The sequence below is a fragment of the Camelus dromedarius genome, chromosome 2 (genome assembly GCF_036321535.1).
Source record: "Camelus dromedarius isolate mCamDro1 chromosome 2, mCamDro1.pat, whole genome shotgun sequence".
Classification (NCBI taxonomy): Eukaryota; Metazoa; Chordata; class Mammalia; order Artiodactyla; family Camelidae; genus Camelus; species Camelus dromedarius.
Window position 1 is genome coordinate 81,421,952 of NC_087437.1, and position 21,439 is coordinate 81,443,390.

The window sequence follows — 21,439 nt, forward strand, 5'->3', positions numbered from 1 at the left end:
AGAGAGAACTTAAAACAAGGGAGTAACATAACAAGGGATGATTTTAAGGAAGATTTCAAAAGTAATACGGGCTTTTGGGACAGAGGTTAGGAGGCAAAGAACACCAGCTAAATGAGAACCTGATCTAAAACAGTAGCTCTAAGGAAATTAGGTGTCAGGCGATTCAGGAAGCCCACCTGAGACAGGACTGCTTGGTGCTAGTGACTAGATATTTTGAGTTGGAGACACTGGGGACTCTAAATTGGAAGACAGGGTGGATGGTGAACAAATTAACTAAGCTTAAAAATATAGGAGGCAGAGTTTCAGTTCCAATAATAATGGAGTATATTGTATCATATTAACCCTCCCACAGATAACAATTTTAAACTCTGGACAAATATAAAAAAAATAACTACTTGAGGGCACTGGGACAGCAATAAAAAGCAAACAGAAAGTGAAGGCTATTCCAAGTTTACACAGTCTTTCTAATAAGGGCACTACCCAGCCTGTATAGCAGGAGTGGCTGAAACTGGCAGAAAGCCACAGTCTTAACAGGTCGAGGTACGACAGGAGACTGTTTAGGGCCACCACACAATTGATGCTGATAGGAAATATCCCAGAATGGAGGGAGCCATATAGAGGGGAGGCCAAATTCTGTGTGTAAATTCCCATCAAATCTGGAGAGGAAAAAAAAGCATTAAAAAATAAATAAACAGAGCTTCTGGGACACGTGGGTCACTATCAAGCAGCCTAACCTATAAGCAAATTGAGCTCTAGAAAGGGAGAAGAGAAGGAATAGGGCAGATAAAATATCTGAAGAAATAATGGTCAAAGCTTCTCAGACTTGGTTAAGAACTTTAACTAACAGATCCAAGAAGCTCAGCAAAGCACAGACAATAAACACAGGGACAACTGCACTTAGACACATCATGGTCAGACTCATAAATCTCAAACGTAAGGAGAAAATCCTAAAAGCAACCAGCTCCCGGCCCAGACAGTTTAACTGATGAACCAGGGAAGAAATACTACCAATCTTTTAAAAACTCTTTCAGAAAACAGAGAAAGGGAGAAACTTTCCAAATGATTTCACAGTGCCAAGGTAACCCTGATACCACACTCTGACAAAAACATTACAAGAAAAGAAAATTACAGACCAATAAACCTCATATACACAGATGCAAAAATATTTTTGAAATAGTAGCAAATCAAATCCAGCAATATACAATACTGACAATTCATCATGACCAAGTGAGATTTATCCCAGGATCACAAAGTAGGTTTAACAATAGAAAGTCAATTCATTTAATTCATCATATGACAGAATAAAGGGTAAAGACCATATGATCATTTCAATAATCATAAATTCAAAAAACATTTCAATAAAGGGGGGCAAACATCACCTGCTGTATTTTTTAAACTCTCAGCAAACAAGGAACAAAAGGGACATAAAAATCATCTATAAGGAATCTACCACTAACATCATACTTAATAGTGTACTATTGAATGCTTTCCCCCATTGAGACTGACAGAGAAGAGTTTAATATAACTGCTGTAACCAAATTTATGGTTACCAAAGGGGAACATGGGGTTGGGGATAAATTGGGAGTTTGGCATTAGCAGATACAAACTACTATATAAAAAATAGATAAACAGCAAGATCCTACTGTCTAGCACAGTGAACTATATTCAATAGCTTGTAATAACCTGTAATGAAAAAGGACATATATGCATATTAACTGAATCACTATGCTGTACTTCTGAAACTAACATAACATTGTAAATCAACTATACTTCAATAAATATATATATATGAATAAAAACAAGGAAAAAATAACTGCTATAACCACTTTTATTCAACATTGTACTGAAGATGCTCACCAGTGCTATAGGCAAGAAAGAGAAATAAAGAGCATAAAGTTAAAAAAGGAAGAAATAGAACTATCTTTTATTGCAGATGACAACATCAAATACATAGAAAACCTTAGGTGTCTCCAAAAAGCTACTAGAATTAATAAATAAATTTAGTAAGGCTGCATGATACAAAATAAACAAAATTATATTCATTTCCACACACCAGCATTAAAAAATGGAAAATAAAATTGCTCAATCATTTCCATTTAAATTAGCTTAAAAGTCATAAAATTTTTGGAAATAAATTTAACAAAATATGTGCAAGATCTCATTACTGATAGAAATTTTTAAAAGCTCTAATTAGTGGAAATATATACCATGTACATATGAAAGTCTCAAATAAAAATTGAGGGAGTTTGTCACCAGTAGATCTGCCTTGTAAGAATTGTTAAAGGAAGTTATTCAGAAAGAAGGAAATGATATAGGTCAGAAACTTGGATTTACATAAGAAAAGAAGAGCACTAGCGAAGGAATAAATGAAGGTAAAATAAAATCTTATAGTTTTTTTACTCTTAATTTATCTAACAGATAACAATGTGTTCAAAATAATAGTAGCAATGATGTATGAGAAAATTATAGCTTGCAGATAAATGAAATGAACCACCAAAAAATGTTACAAAGAAAGAGAAGGAGGAATTGGGAATACCCTGTTACAAGGTACTGGCATTACTCATTAGGTCATATGTTGTTATTAGAAAGTGAACTCAGATTAATTGTAAATGTACACTGACTTCAAATTCTAGGGCAAACACTAAATTCTTTTAAGAATAAATGGTATTACGAAAGGAGAGAAATGGAATCATATAAAATGCTCAATTAAAACTATAAAAGGCAGAAAAAGATAATGGCAATGGAAGAAACAAAGAAAAGAACAATTAAAACAGTTACAAATATGGTAGTTATTAATTCAATATATCAATAACCACTTTAAATGGAAATGATAGAAATATACCAATTATAAGACATAGACTATAAGGTCAGATAAAAAATAAGACCCAACTATATATTGTCTATAAGAAGCCCACTTTAAATGAAAAGAAACTAATAGATTAAAAGTAAAGTTATGGAGAAAGATGTATCATACCAATACTAACCAAGAGAAAGTTGGAGAAACTATGTTAATTTCAGACAAAGCAGACTTTTTTAACTGAAGTACAGTCAATTACAATGTGTCGATTTCTGGTGTACAGCACAATGTCTCAGTCATGCATATACATACATATATTCGTTTTCATATTCAAAGCAGACATTAGAGCAAGGAAAATTATGAAGAATAAAAAGGAACATTATATAATATTAAAGGGGCCAATTCTCCAAGAAGAACTAACCATCCTTACTATGTATGTGTCTAACAATAGAGTGTCAAAATAAGTGAGGCAAAAACTGATAGAACTGCAAGAAAAAATAGACAAGTCTTCTACTGTAGTTGGAGACTTAAACACCCCTCTATTAATAACTGACAGATTGAGCAACCAGAAAATTAGTAAGGATGTAGTTGAACTGAACAGCACCATGAATCAACTACATCTAATTGACATTTGTAGTACATTTCACCCAAAGGTATCATAATACACATTCTTCTCAAGCTCACATGGAGTATTTACCAAGATAAACTACATTCTGGGCCATAAAATACATCTTCACAAACGTAAAATGACAGAAATCATACAAAGTATTCTCTCTAACCAAAATGAAATTAAAGTAGAAATCAATAACAGAAAGATAACTGGATTATCTCCAAGTATCTGTAGATTAAACAATACACTTCTAAATGACATGTGGGTTAAAGACGTCTCAAGAGAAATTTTAAAATATTTTTTATTAAATGAAAATTAAAGTGAGATACAGTGAAAGAAATGCTTAAAGGGAAATTCATAGCATTCAATGCATGAATTAGGAAAGAGGAAAGGTCACAACATTGTAAAATGACTGTAACTCAATAAAAAATGTTAAAAAAGAAAAGAAGAAAGATCTAAGATAAACCATCTAAGGTTCCACCTTAGGAAACTAGAAAGAAGATCAAATTAAGTCTGAAGGAAAAGTAAGAATACAAATAATCTTTTAAAATCAGGGCAGAAATCAATGAAGTTGGAAAGACAAAATTAATAGAGAAAAGTAATGGAACTAAAAGCTAGTTACTTGAAAAGACCACTAAAATTGATATATCTCTAGCCAGTCTAACCATGAAAAAGAGAGAAGGCACAAATTGCTAATATTATATATGAAAGAAGGGTCATCACTACTGATCCCATGAAAAGAATAATAAAGGAATATTGTTAATAGGCATATGCCCACAAATTTGATCACCTGTATGAAATGGACCAATTTCTTTAAGGACACAATCTACCAAACTCATACAAGGAGAAAAATGTCATCTGAATAGGTTTATATTGATAAAGAAACCAACTCAATAATTAATAACCTTTCAAAACAGAAAGCACTAGGTCCAGATGGGTTCGTTGGTGAATTCTATCAAACATTTAAGAAAGAAATGATATCAATCTTGTACCCTCTTCCAGAAAACAGAAGCAGAAGTAGCACTTCCTAGCTCATTTTATGAGGCTGGCATTACTCTAATACCAAAATCAGACAAAGCCATTACAAGAAAGGAAAATTATATATCAATATCTCTCATGAATATAAATGCAAAAATCCTCAAAATACATGCAAAATTTATCAACTTGAATCCAACAGTGTATACAAAGAATTATACACCATGATGAATTGGGACTTATCCCAGTTATGCAAGTCTGTTTCAACACTGGAAAATCAACTAATGTAATTCATTAGATCAACAGGCTAATGAAGAAAAAACCACATGATCATATCAATAGACACAGAAAAAGCCTTTAACAAAATCCAACCCAAATTCATGATTAAAAAAAAAAGCCCCTTAGCAAAGAAGGGATATAGAGAAACCACATCAACTTGTTACAGAATATCTACATAAAACTTACAGCCAACCTCATATTAATGTTGAGAACTTAGATGCTTTCCTCTAAGATTGAGAACATGGCAAAAATGTCTCTTCTCACCACTCCTACTCAACATTATACTGCATCAACTTATGCAATAAGGTACGAAAAACAAAAAGATACTCAGTTTGGGAGGGAAAAAAATTAAAGTCTTCATTCATGATTGTCTACGCAGAAAATCCCAAAGATTTTCACACACACACACACCAAAAAATAAAAACAAACACAAAAACAGCAACAACTCAAAAACCTCTTGGAACTAGTAAGTAAATATAGCATGATTTTGACATACATGATCAATATGCAAAAGTACACTGCTTCCCTATATACTAGCAATGAGCTACTGGATTTATATCTTAAAACACAGTACCATTTACATGAGCACACACGAAAAAAAAAGAAAAGAAAAAGAAAGACATACATAAGTATAAATCTAACAGATATGTATATAATCTATATGAAGAAAATTACAAACTTCCAATAAAAGAAATCAAAGAAGCTCTACATAAATGGAGAGATATTCCATGCTCACAGATAGGAAGACTAACTATTGTTTAGATTATCAATTTTTCACAACTTGATCTATAGATTCAATGCAATTCCAATCAAAATTCCAGCAAATGATTTTGTGGACAACAACAAAATGATTGTAAAGTTTATATGGACATGCAAAAGTTCCAGAATAGCCAACACAATTAAAGAAGAACAAAGCTGAAGTTCTGACAATATGTGATTTCAAGACACCCTAAAAGCTATAGTAATCAACACAGTATGCTATTGGCAAAAGAAGAAACAAATAGATCAATAGAACAGAACAGTCTATAAACACACCACACAGATATGGTCAATTGATCTTTGACAAATGAGCAAGGGCAGTTCAATGGAGAAAGGACTGTCTTTTCAATAAACGTTGCTGGAAAAATTAGACAACTACATGTAAAAAAAGAAAGTCCAGATTCAGACTTACAGCTTTCACAAAAAAACTCAAAGTGGGTCATAGATCTAAATGTAAAATGCAAAACTATCAAACTTCTAGAAGATAACACAGGAGAAAATCTAGGTGACCTTGGGTTTGATGATAACTTTTTAGATAGAACACCAAAAGCACAATTCATGAAGGAACTGATAGTTTGGACTTCATTAAAATGAAAAACTTCTGCTCTGCAAAAGACGTTGTTAAGAGAATGTAAAGAGAAGCCACAGAATGAGAGAAAATCTTTCTAGAAAAAACATGTAGACAATTATTGCTTTCTTCCCCTTAGAAAATATGGACAGGTCTGTGAGGTAGTTCAAAAGATACCTTCTATGGCCCATTCTCTCAAATGTAAATAGGGAGAAAATATTTCTAAATCACATATCTGACAAAGGACTGGTATCCAAAATACACAAAGAACTCTTAAAGACCCAACAATAAGAAAACACCAGCCCAATTAAAAAGTGGGCAAAGCATACGAACAGACATCTCTCCAAAGAAGATATACAAATGGTAAATAAGCATATGAAAAGATGTTCAACATCACATGCCACTAGAGAATTGCAAATGTAATCAACAATGAGATAACATATTTTCTGATTCTAATTCCATACTAAAATCCAAAACATTGTCAACACCAAATGCTGGCCAGGATGTGGAGCAACAGGAACTCTCATTCTTTGCTGATGGGAATGCAAAATGGCACAGGCAGTTTCTTACAAAGCAACACACAGTTCTACCATGCAATTCAGCAATTGTGCTCCCAAGTAACTACCCAAATAAATGAAAACAAAATGCTGAATGTGAATGTTTATAGCAGCTATATATACAATCACCAAAACCTAGAAGCAAACAAGATGTCCTTCAATAGGGGAATGGATTAAAAAAAAAAAAAAACAACCCTGTAGTGTATCCATACAATGGAATATTATTGTCATAAAAAGAAATGTTACTATGATGCCCCCCAAAGATATAGATGAATCTTAAATACATTTAACTAAGCGAAATGAGCCAGTCAGAAAAGGTTAAATCCTATATGATTCCAGATGTTATTCTGGAAAAGGCAAATCTATAGAGATTGTAAAAACATCAGGGGTTGGAGAAGGGAGGAATGACTATGTGACGCACAGTGGATTTTTAGGGCACTGAACTAGTCTGCATGATACTGTAACAGTGAATAAGACTGAATCCGATCAACTATTTAATTAATAAAAATGTATCAACATTGGTTCATCCTCGTAACAAAAGCAACACACTAATGCAAAATATTAATGGTGAGAGAAACTGGAGGGGGAGGAGTGATGAGAGAGGGAGTAACTAAGAACTCTGTACTTTCTGCTAATTTTTCTGTAAACCTAAACTGCTCTAAAAATAGTCTAACAGTTAAGAAATATAAGATATGGATCCTGATTTCAAAGAGCTTACAATCTAGCAAGAGAAATTTAATTGTAATTGCTATGTGACAGACTTTTCTATGTAACCAAAGAAATATGCAAATATTTTTAAATTATAAGACTTCAAATGCACAAAGTACAGAAAACAATAAAACATCTCCAACTACCCAAAATCCAATTTTAATAGTAACTTTATCTCAGATTTGCTTCAGATTTTTTTAATGAGCAATAAAACTTTGCAAAAAGAGCTGAAATCCTTTGAATTCCTTTCTATACACAAATAATAATTTCTATTCATTTTCTCTAATCTTTCTTCTGCAAGCAAATGTGAATCTAGTCTTATTTTCTCCCTCTTTTCTGTAGCTTACCCTTGCACATAATGAATATCCAAAATCCTTTCAAAATCGTTCATAGAGAACTTTCACATCTTCTTTTACAGCTGCATTATATTCCGTTGCATGACTGTGCCCTAATTTAACAAACTAACCTCTTATTGATGACACTTGTGTTGTTTTCAATTGTTGCTTCAAAATTGCATTGTGTATTTTGCAAATGTACAAATTCATCTCTAGTATAAATTTCCAGAAATGTAATTTCTGAGCCAGAGAGCACACACTTGTCATTTTGCCCCACAGGGGTTATATTAATTTGTATTTTAACCAACAACACAGCCATATGCGGGGACTGAGACAAAGTACAATGAAGACCTACATACCATGTATATAATAAAGTAAGCAGGTTGGAGGGGGTAGAGCAGTGCTTAGCATGCAGAAGGTCCTGGGTTCAACCCCCTGTACCTCCAATAAATGAAAATACTTTTTAAAAAAATCAGGGACCCCCCTCCCCCGCCCCCCAAAAAAGAAAAACAAAAAAGTAAACGTAAAACTCGATTTTAATGCCACGATAAACATACCTTCGTCAGGACCTGGAAGTCCAGGTCTGAATTCAGAAATTGTGGATCCCTTGGAGCCCCACGTCAGAATGTGGCGAGCAGATCCGGGCTGCAGCTTCCCTCTCCGTCTTGGCCCGCACTTGGGGGACCTTGCGCTCACGCACGCCGACGCCCCAGCCCACACCCCCCAGCTCTTTTCACACCGCCTCTGAACAGGCCTGTGAACAGCCACCCGTCGCGGTCAGGGAGGCACAGGCAGTGCGGCCGACCCCTTTGAGGATGACTGGGGAGACGCAGGCACAGACCTGGGAAGCCGAGCAGGGGTCTGAGGACCCGGATGGAAGAGCGTGGGCTGGCCTGGGAGGACCTGGGTGGGCGTGGCCGCCTGGCCTCACACTTCTCTGTGTCGTGGCCCCTTTATTTTTATGCATATGGTTTCAACATGCCTTTTTTTGTCTTGACGTATCTCGCCGTGAATTTATCTATTTAAATTCATCTTCTCAAAAAACTAGCCTTTGGTTTTGTTGACCTCTGCTCTTGTTTCCTGGATTTATATCGCAATTGATTTAGTCTTATTTTCATTACTGCCAAACATTTATGTTCATGACTGCAAAACATACTTCCTTCAAACTGGCTCTTTTTTTAACTTTTTAAGTTAGAATGCTTAGATCACTAATTTTCATTCTGTTGGGCTTTTTAATATATACCTAACATCATAAATCTCATTCTAACTATATTTTTAGCTATGCCCAGAAGTCGTGATATAGAGAGCTTCCACTGGCTTTTTAAAATTTTTTTAAATTCTCAGCTATTGCCTCATTTTTCTTTTTTTTTTTTTTTTACTTTCATCTTTTGACTTTTTAAGTATTTTGTAATTTTTTTTTTGAATTATTTAAAATGTTTTTTTTTTCTACATGTACTGGAATTTTCTTGGCTTTTTATTCAGTGCATTCTTATTGTATCGTATTGTAGTCAGAGAACATCATCTCTGGAACTGGTTCTTTGGGACTCACCAAGACTTTCTTCTGAAAATAATATATATTCACCATTGATTGTGGCAATTCAAATATACAAATCCACTAATAGTATCCAGTTCGTTAGATACGTTTTTCAAGTTTCTGAATCCTTATTGATTTTCTCTGCTTGATCTATCAGTTTCTCACAGGAAAGCATTAGACTCAAGTTCCCCAATTGTAAATTTGTGTATTTATCTGTATAATTTTGCCATTTTGCTTTATATATTTTGAGTCTGTGTTTATGTGATGCATATAGGCACAGAATCATTGATCCTTCCTGTGTTGGATTACTTCTTCTGTCTCTGAGTAGTAAAACTTTTATTCTTCATAATATTTTTTGTCTTAGAGTCTATTTTTTCTGATATTAATATTGCTAACCCAGCTTTCTTTTGGGTTGGACAGTATTTGCCTAGGGTTGATTTTATCATCATTTTCTATTCACCTTTTATGTGTCTTTAAATGTTCACTGTCTCATAAACAGCACAAGCTACATGTTGGTTGGCTTCAATGACATCTATGACAATATCTTTGCTTAAACAGGTGAGTTTAAAGTACCTAAATTTATTGTGTTTGTTATTTTTATCTTATTTTTCCACCCATCCCCGCTCACTTTTCTGCTTTCAGTGGTATTATTTATTTTCTCTATTTCATTGTTTTCTAGTACAGATGTTCCTCAGTATCAGCAGGGGATTGACTGGTTTCAGGACCCTCATGAACACAAAATCCACGAACGCTCAAAGTTACTTTATATATATAAAGTGACATAGTATGTTCAGACCTCCCTTTATCTGTGGATGCAAACCTGCAGATATGGAGGGCCAGCTGTATTTTAGTAACCACCTAGTTTTTAAATCCCCTGTAATACTAGTCTTTTAAGATATAGAAAACAATCAATGGTTATTTAGATCTAGCAAAAAGTTGTCAGTTTCTTCGCTTGCCATGATGGATTTGTTCCTTCTAGGTTCAATTTCTTGCTTTCTGAAGCAGATGATTTCATCATTCTTTCAGTTAGGGTCTGTGAATGATAGATTCCCCAAAGTTTACCTGAAAATGCTTTTATTTTACCCTTACCCTTGATTGTCAGTCTCATAAGGTATGGGATTCTGGGTTGGCGTCACTTTGAGAATATTATCCCACTGTTTTCTATAATTTGTTGTTGCTGATTAATTTTTCTTGTCTAATTGTTATTCATTTTTTTCATTTTTAAATCACTTTACTGTTTATGCGATAGTCACATTTGAATTGGCAGAACTGTTCCCAAGACAGACAGGACAGGGACCTGTCATTCCAGGAAGAAATAAGTGAAGGTTTTCATAAAGCTTGAGAAGTACCATAGTAACTAACACAAGGATAGCTGCAGCAATCTCAGATAACACTGCCAGGGTGAGCAACTGGGTAGGAATAAGGCCTGGGACCACTGCTGTTTCCTAAGGGGAATTTCTCTTTTTTTTTTTTTTAATTGAAATACAGTCAGTTCTAAGGGGAATTTCTTAATATGCTTAGTAAGAAGATCACTTGTAACACACATATAAATGGAGTAGAGTGACACTTCTGCAGAATAAATTCTACAAGTTCCTGGGCAGGTTCTCCAAATCTCACTAGTTGCTGAATAATGATTCTGCAAAGATAAACCCATAAACAGATATTCAGGGAAATTTTACAACCAGTGAAATTCTTAAGCCACACATACCAAACCTACATACTGTGAATTAAAATGGTGCTGTGTTAGGGCTTCTGAAAGAACCACAGTTGGAAAGCTTATTCAAATAGTAGATCCTCATCCTTCTCTTCAGCCAGAAGATTAGCAGGCTCCATCACTCTCCAGCTGCCCTCCGTTGCTCCAAGCCCTTCTCAGACTTTTCCTTGAGAATCTTTTCCTTCTCTTGTATTTTCTTTAACCTGTAGAACTCTTCTCACTCTCTCCCATCCAGCTTTGTGATGATATAAGCAAGGGTATGTTCAGTCCGGGGAATGATGACATGGTCAATGGCATTTACACACCTGCTGGTTATCTTAATAGCTTCATCCATAGTAATAAAGGATGTCTGTTGCAAAGATAGTTCCACCAGTAGATCCACTTCTTTGGCATAATTCCTCTTCAATTTATCCAACTGTGTGCCACCTCTGGCTAAACCAGTCAGTTCATAACTGCCAAGTCCTTCATGGTAATGTTCAAATACAGGCAAAGTAACAATGCTACATTTTCTTTCTTTGCTCTAATCTTCACTTGGGCTTTATTTACATGTTGGATAACTGTGATGCTGAAGTCTCCTACTGTGAACTTGGCTTCAGCAAGGGAAAAGACAGCTTCTATCATCACTGCACCCAGCAACATTTGAGTCTCTGTTATCTTCTTAAGGATCTGTCAAAATCGAAGAGCTAACACATCAGATTTTATCTTCAGGGGGTTTCGACCTGTCTGTCTCCTTTTAACTGATCTTTCACAATAGTCTGGGCCATTCGCCTGGGAAAGATTTCAGTTTCAGTCTTTGCTCAACATTCTGACGATGACTGTTCGGCTCAGGTCCTCACTGGGCAATCGTGGCTGCAGCAACCCCAGCCACAGAGTCTTTCTTTACCAGAATCAGCTGGTTGTGTCTAATTGTTATTCATTTTTTAAGGTTTTTTTTTACCTGATGCTCTGCAGTTTTACCGCGATATGGATTTGTTTTTGTTTTCCTTGCTTCAAATTCAGTCACTCTTCAAAGAAAATTCTTACTTGTTCCAATTTTGTCTCTCCCATATTCTCTGTTATCTGGAATTTCTGGGGGATCCTGTTGAAATTTAGCCTTATATACATCAAGTTTCCTAGTCTTATTTCTTAGTTAACAATTCTTTATATTGCTCTATTGCAGTATAGGTAATTTCTTCAGATTTTCTTCCATCTCCCTAGTTCTCTCTTTAATAATTTCTAACCTTTTAAATCTACTCATTAATTTTTTTTATTATTATCACTTTATTTTTCATTAAAGAAGTACTATTTGGTTCTTTTTCAAATTCTATCTTTTTAAAAGTACTTTTTCTTTTATTGTGATTTTCCTTCTGTATTTTTAACTTTTAAACCATTTTTAAAATATTTTATATTCTCTTTCAGATGGTTTTGTTATATACAGTTCAGGAAGGGTTAATCCTGTTGGCTGCATTTCATGTCTCTCCATCGTGGTTCATTTGTAATTTTGGACTGTAAATTCACCTTTATCTTATTTATTGTTCTTCCATGAGAGTTTTATGGATTCTATTTGTGACAATATTTCCAAAGAAAATGTCGTGATGACTTCTGTTCTGATCTTGGGGTACCATCAGTAGTTGTCAACCTAGTTTCAGGATAATGTCTCACTGGGGCTTTCTGCACTGAAGGTAAGACAAGTGCAGATTCTGTAGCCTGGGGTTTCAATTACTCGTAATGACTTTTTTTTTTCTTTTCCTACTCTTGTCCCTGAACAGATGATAGAGCTATTTAATGCTTCTCTGGGTTAGTGAGCAGAACTTTTCTAATCTCCTTTTCATGGTTGAAGCAACTTTTTAAGGCTTCAGGGTTTATCCCTGTGGTTCTGGTCCAGCTTTTCCACTTCACACAGGATGGAAGTCATGCTTCCTATGACCATGTGTGCCTTGAAGCCACAGCCCCCAGACTCTAGGGCTTATGCCAATGTCTGCCCACCTTTAGGGTATTGATTTTCTCTTTGTTTATAACACCTGGAATTTCCCTTCAAGACAGAAAGCCTGCTATATTTTTGAATTATTTTTACATTTTATTCATAATTTGTTTATATATGTTTATGTTTATAAACAGGAAAGACATCTATCCATGTCTACGCAAGTCTGCCTTTTTGCCATTACTCAAGAATCACATCTTATACTTACTGAGTATTCTGACTTCCTTTAGAGAAGGGCTACAGCTCCTATCTCCAGGTCCTAGCACAATGCCAGATGCATAGAAAGTACCTGACAAATATTTGCTGTCTGGCTTATTTGCCACTTACATTTTGTTTGAGAACATCAAGCCCAGGCTCGACTGTCCACTTCTCAGTTATAATCACATTTTAACACCTTGTGCTCCCCAGTTCAGGGCCCTATCCTCTGAAATACCTGAATTACCCACAAAATATAGCAAAAGTAGTATTAGTATTTTTAAGCCACTGTGTTTTAAGTAAAGAAAATCACACCCACAGATGACTGGATAAAGAAATTTTAGCATATTTATACAATGGAATACTACTCAGCCATAAAAAAAGAATAAAATAGTGCCTTTTGCAGCAACATGAATGGACCTGGAGATCGTCATTCTAAGTGAAGTAAGCCAGAAAGAGAAAGAAAAATACCACATGATATCACTTATATGTGGCATCTTAAAAGGAAAAAAAAGACACAAATGAACTTATTTACAAAACAGAAACAGACTCAGAGACATAGAAAACAAACTCATGGTTACCAGGGGGGAAGGGGTTGGGAAGGGGTAAATTGGGAGTTCAAGATTTGTACATACTAACTACTATATATTAAATATATAAACAACAAGTTTTTCTGTATAGCACAGGAAACTATATTCAATATCTTGTAGTAACCTATAATGAAAAAGAACATGAAAACAAATATATATATGTATATGTATGACTGAAGCATTATGCTGCACACCGATTATTGATACAACATTGTAAACTGACTATACTTGAATTTAAAAAATAAATAAATTTTCAAAAAAGAAAGTCACACCCAGAAAGATTAAGTGGCTTGTTTATATCCTAGAACTACTTTCTTAGAATTATGGACTCACCAAACTGAGAACAGCTGTTCATTAGCCCAGCTTCCTCATTCTACATAAAGAATATGTAGAGAGTACATTCTCCGTAAAGAGTAACACTTTGCAGATGAATAATTGCTTGGTAGCTGAGTGGGGACTAGAATTCAGGTCTCTTGGTTAGTGATCAGGGGCTCCTGGTCCTTCTCGCTGTGGCCACCTTCACCACAGGGGTAACAGGAGAGTGAGCATCAGCGTCATTTTACCTGAGGATCCGTATGCTGGAACACATTTAATAGCAGTATTTTTCTTTTACAACACCAATGTGATGATAATAATATTTCCTCACATTCTTTTAAATTGTAACAAGTAATATTTCCATAAATACTAGCCCTATTTTAACATCTTTCCTATACATCATGGAACATTAAATGCAGGACGTATATGACACTCACACTTCCTGTTGCTTGAAAAAGTAGCATAAAATATTAAAAATTCCAAATGGAAAACATGAATTGCATTTCTTCTCCCAAACTAGACAAAATTAGAATCTATTTTGAAAATTCTAGTTTGATTGAGTGGGAGAATAAAAATACCTTTCCTTACTCAAAGACATGTCTGGCTCAGAGTCTCCAGGGCTTTAAAAATCCAGGCAACTGTCATTTGTCCCAGGCCAGGAATTTGACATATTTGGGTGAAGATAAAGTTCACTCTTAAATGAGAGGACAGTGTTTATGTAAGTTTATTCCCTTGTGGGAAGAAAATTACCTAAAAATTTTCAATGAAATACATAGTCTTTACTTAAGGTAAAGGTTGTTCAGTATTAACTACCTGTTTACATATTCTGATAAACCAGTTAACTGTTTTAATAAAAGTTTCCCCAATGGTCTAGTAAAGTAAAAACATTGAAAAATAGATGCAGGAAGATATGACAGTTCTTAGAACTGTTTCTTTTTCTGTTTTGAGCTAGTCAGCTGAACTTAATGATTAAACCTATTGTAGACCTTCAATTTGATAAGTTGAGTTTCGATCCAAAGGTCCATTCTAGGTCAGTGCTATCCTTTTGGGGTGTAAATCAGGGAGTGGAGCAAACTGTGTGCTAAATTACCTAAAAATTCTTAAATTAAAAATACTAGCAAACATTTATTGAGTGGTTGCAGAGTACCAGAAATCATCCTAAACCTGTAAATGTATTAACTATTTAATTCTCATAATAGCCTGATAAGGCAGGGTTTAGTATTACTCCCACAATAGGAAAACTGAAGCACAAAAATTTTGAGTAATTCGGTCAAGTTTACTCAGTAAGTAGCAGAAGCATTGGGATTTGAATGAGGCTTCATAGCTTTCTCCTCTCTTACTCATGTAGTTTTTTTCCCCAACTCTCACGTACACACTCTTCATCACCATGTTTCACACAAATGTTCTTCAGTAACATATGTTACTGTTAGAGCAGGCAGATAACTAGATATGAGCAGAGAAGGGGGAACGCAGGCCAAATGGCAGGATTTGGGCAGAAAGGAGGAGCATGGGCCAAAAGCAGGAAACCACACACCATGTAAGCACCAGGTCCTTAGATAGAAAAAGAAAAGCAGGAACCTCTGGGCTAAGTGGTCACACTTTTGGGGGTGATGAGTAGCCTGGAGGCCAACCAAGAAATGTGGAAAACGTTAGGAATCTATAGTGTCTGAATGTAACCTTCTGCTCATTATGCCCTCATTTCAATAAAACTAGCCCTGCAGATTAGAAGTACCCGTCATACACTGATGCCATGACACTTCTGATCCAGACTAAATAAGGACAAAAATCCCTCCTTCCTTGGGGAAGGTGGAGTTAGGGTGAAAATCAGGGAGCACGACCCCAAACCCTTCCCTCCACAATGAAAATTCCACCTATTCATGTTTACAGCCTATATAACCAGCTTACCAAAGAAACTCAGGGCAGCTGCTCACCTGAGCCTGCTCGCTCTCCCCTTGAGAGTGTAACAACTATTCCTTAATATATCCCCACTTCACTTTCTTAACCTACATGTCCCATCTCTGAATTCTTTCTGGGGCGGGACAAGAACCTGGACACTGGTTACATCCACCAGCAACATTACCAAGGACCACGGATGGGGTGTAGTGCCAACTGGTGCGTGTGGAGGCCCTGTGATCCCCAGCCTTCCAGCCCTTAGGCAACTGCCTGCTCCTCTTTGGGAGATAAACTCCTGGCAGGTGTTTGCCTTAGCAAATCGACAGCCCTGAAATAACTAGCCTCCCCATAGCTCAGGCTGACTTGTCTCAACCCATGTCTCCTCCTTATCAGAATCATAAATTCCACTGCCTTGCTTGTGTTAGTCCATGTCTCCATCTTACTGGAGTCATAAATCCACTATCCTCCACATGTCAAAGCCCCTTACCTCATTTATAGCCAGTCAGAAGTCTGTTCCCCTATTCCTTTGGGTTCAAAGCCCCTTCCTCAATAAAAGACCCTGTACGTTCACACTTGGTGGACACGCATGAAACTCTTGCCTATGTGGCCTGCTGTTGCCTGTAGCAGCAAACCTATTAAACATTCCTTTGTTCTTAAACTTTCCCTTGCCTTTGGTAAATTCTTTTTACCAACCTGCGTCACCAGCCCAGCTGTGTCCCCCAACATGGGGTTGTATTCAGAATTCCAACTAAAAATATTTAATACCTGGAAATCAAGGAAAAATCCCATAAGCCAATGTTCTAGCCTCTTTAGTTAAGAAAATGACTTTAAAAATTAGACCAGCAACTTAAACACCAGTAATTCTGATGTTAAAATAATTCACGCCCCTCAGCCAATTACACAACAAAATCTCTTCCAAAAACAGAAACAAAAACACTTCCCTTTCATAGGAATTATTTTTCTTGATTTAGCAAGTGATTATAAGAGGGCATAAGACAGGAAATTGATAAAGGAGCGGAAGAGAGATTTACAATAGCAGGATTAAGACTAAATAACGCTACAGCTGCCTAAAACCCAACTTCTTCCATCCTGAAAACACTTCTCTGGACTTTTTTTCAACCCCAAAATACCACCTGTCCTCCAGAAAGAGTCAGATGAGTTTGATTTATATCATGTTGGCTCTTGAGGGAGTACTGCGATTGAGTAAAATGAAAGCCAAGTATCTATAACATGGGTATAATAGTAACTACCTCAAAGGTGGTTGTCAGGATTAAATGAGATAAGACGCGTGAAGTTTTTAGCATAGTACCTAGGATACGATAAAAACAAAACAAAAAACCCCTCAATTGTACATTTTATAATAATGAAATACACAAATAGCATACAGCCACATTAATGTTCATTCTATACTCAACCAATAGCAGCTTTGATTCAAATTGAAAGTTACTTAGAGCAGAATTTAAAATTTTTTCTATTTTTTTACAGGGAGGCCATTACTTTTTCATAAAAAAAGAGAAAGACATAATTTTTATATAAACATATTAATCATAAATAATATAAACATATTATTTATACTGAAAATAAATTTTGAATGTGATAAAATTAACTTACCCCAAATTGTATGTGTATGTGTTCATGTATATTTTTATAGCTTTCATCAGTTTCTCAGAGATATCCATGACCCTCTCCTTAACAAATAAATTTAAAAGCAATTCATCTCCATACCCAGACAAAGAAAGCAAAGCAAGACTATTCAATACTTACATGTGCCAACTAAAAATTGGCACCTGCCATCTGCCTCTTTAAGGATTAAGTCAGAAGCCACTGCAGTCACTGACTTTCAACACATCCTGACAGGAGTCCAGGGTGGAGATCAGGGATGAGGCACTCCGTGCTCTGGGGAAAACTGGCAGAATAGGCCCTCAGATAGATATTTTTGTAACCGAGCAGGACCCTGTGGGGCCTTCCTGGGACAGACCTCTCCCCCATAACCTCTGCTGTATGTCCTCTCTTCTAATAGTATCTCATGTATATTTCCTGAGTTTTTCAGATGCTAAAAACCACTACCAAAGGGAATAAGTTAACTACTTGATGATAGAGAGCAAGTAGCTCCAGACCTTCTGGCGCCTATGGATTGATAGTGTTGACTTCCCTGTTACCTCAACATCAACCAAGCTGAGAATTTTGCACAGCTGATCACTACCCTGTGACTTCCCTTCCTTACCTGGCCTTTAAATATGCTTTGCTGAAACACTTCGGGGAGTTTGGGGTTTTCTTGGGCATGAGCCACCCCGTCCTCCTTGCTCGGCCCTGCAATAAACATTTCTCCGCTCCAAACTCTGACATTTCAGTCTGCTTGGCCTCATGGTGTGTCAAGAACAAAAACTTGCCTTCTGTAACATTTTCAGGAGATTTTTATGAGCCCAAATTCTTGTATCTCCTCATATCTAGAAAAGCACTGAAATTGTTAATGGTGATATCTGCTCCTCATGACTAGCAGCGAGCCTCTGCCTAAATGTGTGCTTGACTGCACGTCCCTCCCTTCACTTAAGTCATATATATACTGGCTTTCCCCACTGCCTTAGAGCTGTCTGAGATGCTGTCTCCTGGGCTGTACTCCTCATTTTGCCCCAAATTAAACTTAACACACAGCTCTCAAGTTGTGCTTTTTTTTTTTTTCCAGCAGACACATGAGATGGGATGAGATGGGATGGAAAGGGGCAGACGAGAGTGGAGTGGGATGGACCAGAATTTACCAACTAAGACAAAATCTGAAACAATGTGTAAGGCAAAACAGTAACAGCACTCAATACTCACTTTCTCTCTAAATGACAGCAATAACCCCCTCCTTTTCTGCTGGGTTTACCCCCAAACCGAGGGATGTTCCCTTATGTAAAGAGCCACCAGAAAAAAATTTACTTAGAACAAGGAAGTGTTTGTCTTTTCTGTGGAGCTGGTATGCTGTTATGGTTAACCATGGGTTCTTCGTTATTTTTTATCATGGCATTTTGGGTCTTAGTCCTCAGGAAGCACAGGGTATGTTTTGTATTTATTTTTAGCAACTCCTTCTAGCCTTTGACTTTCATATGCTTTTTTTAAATTGAAGTATAGTCATTTACAATGTGTCAGTTTCTGGTGTACAGCACAATGTCCCAGTCATGCATATATCTATACATATATTCATTTTCGTATTCTTTTTCATTAAAAGTTATTACAAGATATTGGATGTGGTTTCCTGTGCTATACTTTCTATCCCCTACTTTGTCCTCTTCCTTATAATGTTTTTGTACTTTGATCCTTGTTTCAATGGTTCTATTGTACCTGTGTTCTTTACAAGTCACCACAAATTTCCCTTTAAAGTAGATGTCATTAAGGAAAAGAAAGAGGCAAGAGAGGGGGAAGACAGGAATATTTCTTTAAATATTTAAAGTATAACCTTTAAATAAGGCCTTATACATTTAGCAGCCTCAACAGGGTAAAACTTGAAGTTCATAGTTTTTTTTTAAACCTCAAACTATTTTACAAACCTTAAATAAACAAAAACACATTCTCCCCAACTTTAATTTTCATTGTTTTTGTTCTGATAAATTTTCTTTTGCTAGTTCTCTAAATCCTATTAATACAGTATTCTCTACATGTATTTCTTTAGGGAAAAAAATACCCAGATCCATTCTCAGCTACCACTCCATCAGCAGCCAATATATTTGACTTCTTTTGTCTTCAACAGTGAATCTTCCCAGCCTTGCATCGTGCTCCTGCTGGTTCCCCCAACCTTCTGTCCTCCACAGTTACCTCTCCTGCCCTTTCTTGATGGGCATTATTTACCCTTATTTACTCAGTTTCACTAGAACTGTCTCTGTGTTTTACAAAAGGGATTGCTCGGCACACCAGGCTTTGAAGTCCTTTATGTCCAACCCCTCAGGGAACAAGGGAGCCAGTATTACGTTGTGGAAACTCTCTGTTATGAGTTTCTGGGGACTTTCCTGTAATATCAATGTTGCACACCATTCGTCCGCCCTCATGCCCCCTTTCCCAGGGTCAGCTCTAGCAGACAGCAAGTGACTGGCAAATACTTGTTGAATAACCAGGAAAATTGTTTTCTAAATGATCTTAACTTTCAAGTCGTTTTCTACAGCTGAAAAGTTGGAACTTTGTGTGCAAAATATAAGATTGTTTCATTTACAATCCTAGTGAAAACATTCCTAAACTACCTTCTTGAAATGAAATTTCATTCTGAGCATGTTTGGTTCTATGTGTACATGGACTTGTGTGTGTGTGTGTGTGTGTGTGTGTGTATGTCCATAACTAATTTCCTTTCTTGGATTTAGCTAAACAAACATGAACAGATGTTACTAATGATTTTAATTATTACTCTGCTATTCATTTAGTCAGGAGTTAAAAGAGCACGAAGAGGCCAATTCAGCCATGTCATTTGTCACCCTGCTCTCTCACACTCACACACACACACACACACACATTCATGTACACACAACCATATGCTAGCCATCAATTGACCCTCATCTTCTATATTGCATAAAACGTGGGCAGCCGCAGCCTAGACATGTCACTTGCCAGTACTGGTGTGTCAGATGGCAGGGACAGAGGCTCAGCGCCTTCTCTTGCTCTGAGTTAAAACTGGCAGGACGACATTACCTCTCTGGATCCTGATCACAGTCCTCCAGATGGCCAGTCCCAAAACGATGGCGGTCAGCAGCCCACACACAATGGCCACCAGTGCCTTAAGGTCACACGCACGGCAGGAAGCCATAGGGAATCCAAACCGCAAATCCACTCCTGGGTTGAAAAACAACCAGCTTCTTTTCTTCCTGAGCCAAGAATTTAAATCAGAAACTATTTGAAAAAATAAAAAGAATTCCTTCTTTCAGGATTCTATCAGGCAGATGTCCTTATTTTTTAGGATTCAGGAAGTTAATAAGGCAGGAGGCAGTTCAGATCACCTAATAAAAGGCACATACTCTGCTTGCAATTTCCTCGTTCTTTACTGAACGAGAACGTGAAAAAAGTGATTGGAGTTACGGGGAAAGGAAGATAACTCAGGGCAATAAAGGAGAAAGGGAGGGAATAGCTCCCAGGGTCAAAGTGTAAGCGTCCTGACAAGCAAGTGAGGAAGTGAACAAAAAAATTTAAAAAACAGAGAAGAAATTAAGGAGATGGTGAACCTGGTGGTCACCTCTGGCTCAGCTGCCTGTGTTTTGTTAGGATGCTCTAGCAGAGGTAGACCAGCAGGTGCTCCAACGAGAGGTCAAACAGTGACACCCACACCTGAGTCCAGTAAGGAGCCCTCACTTTGACAGCTACAGTGGTGAGTGAGCATTACTGGCATAGGGTCAGTTATGAAAATCCATCCGTTATGGGCTGAATTGTGTCTCCCTAAAAATTCGTATGTTGAAGTCCTAACCCCTGGTACCCCAGAACAGGATCTTATGTGGAGACAGTCATTACAGAAATAATCAAGTCAAAACGAGGTCACCAGAGTGGTCCCTAATCCAACATGACTGGTATTCTTATAGTAAAAGGAAATTTGGGCACATGTACACACAGAGGGAAGAGGAGGATGGGAAGAGACACAGGGAGAAGACAGCCGTCTACAAGCTAAGAAAAAAGAATGGGAACAGATCCTTCCCTCCTA

General features: G+C 36.7%; 1 protein-coding gene and 1 pseudogene across 1 annotated transcript in view; both read right to left on the minus strand.

Moving 5' to 3' along the window:
- ADGRG7 (adhesion G protein-coupled receptor G7) overlaps window positions 1-20,557 on the minus strand; it is a 62,526-nt gene extending 41,969 nt beyond the window's left edge. The window contains exon 1 of the mRNA XM_010978460.3: window positions 20,443-20,557. Coding sequence (XP_010976762.1) covers window positions 20,443-20,557 — 115 coding nt within the window. The remainder of the gene's footprint in view (window positions 1-20,442) is intronic.
- Window positions 10,628-11,475, minus strand: LOC105087725 (V-type proton ATPase subunit D-like; annotated as a pseudogene).
- Window positions 20,558-21,439: the final 882 nt, after the last annotated feature.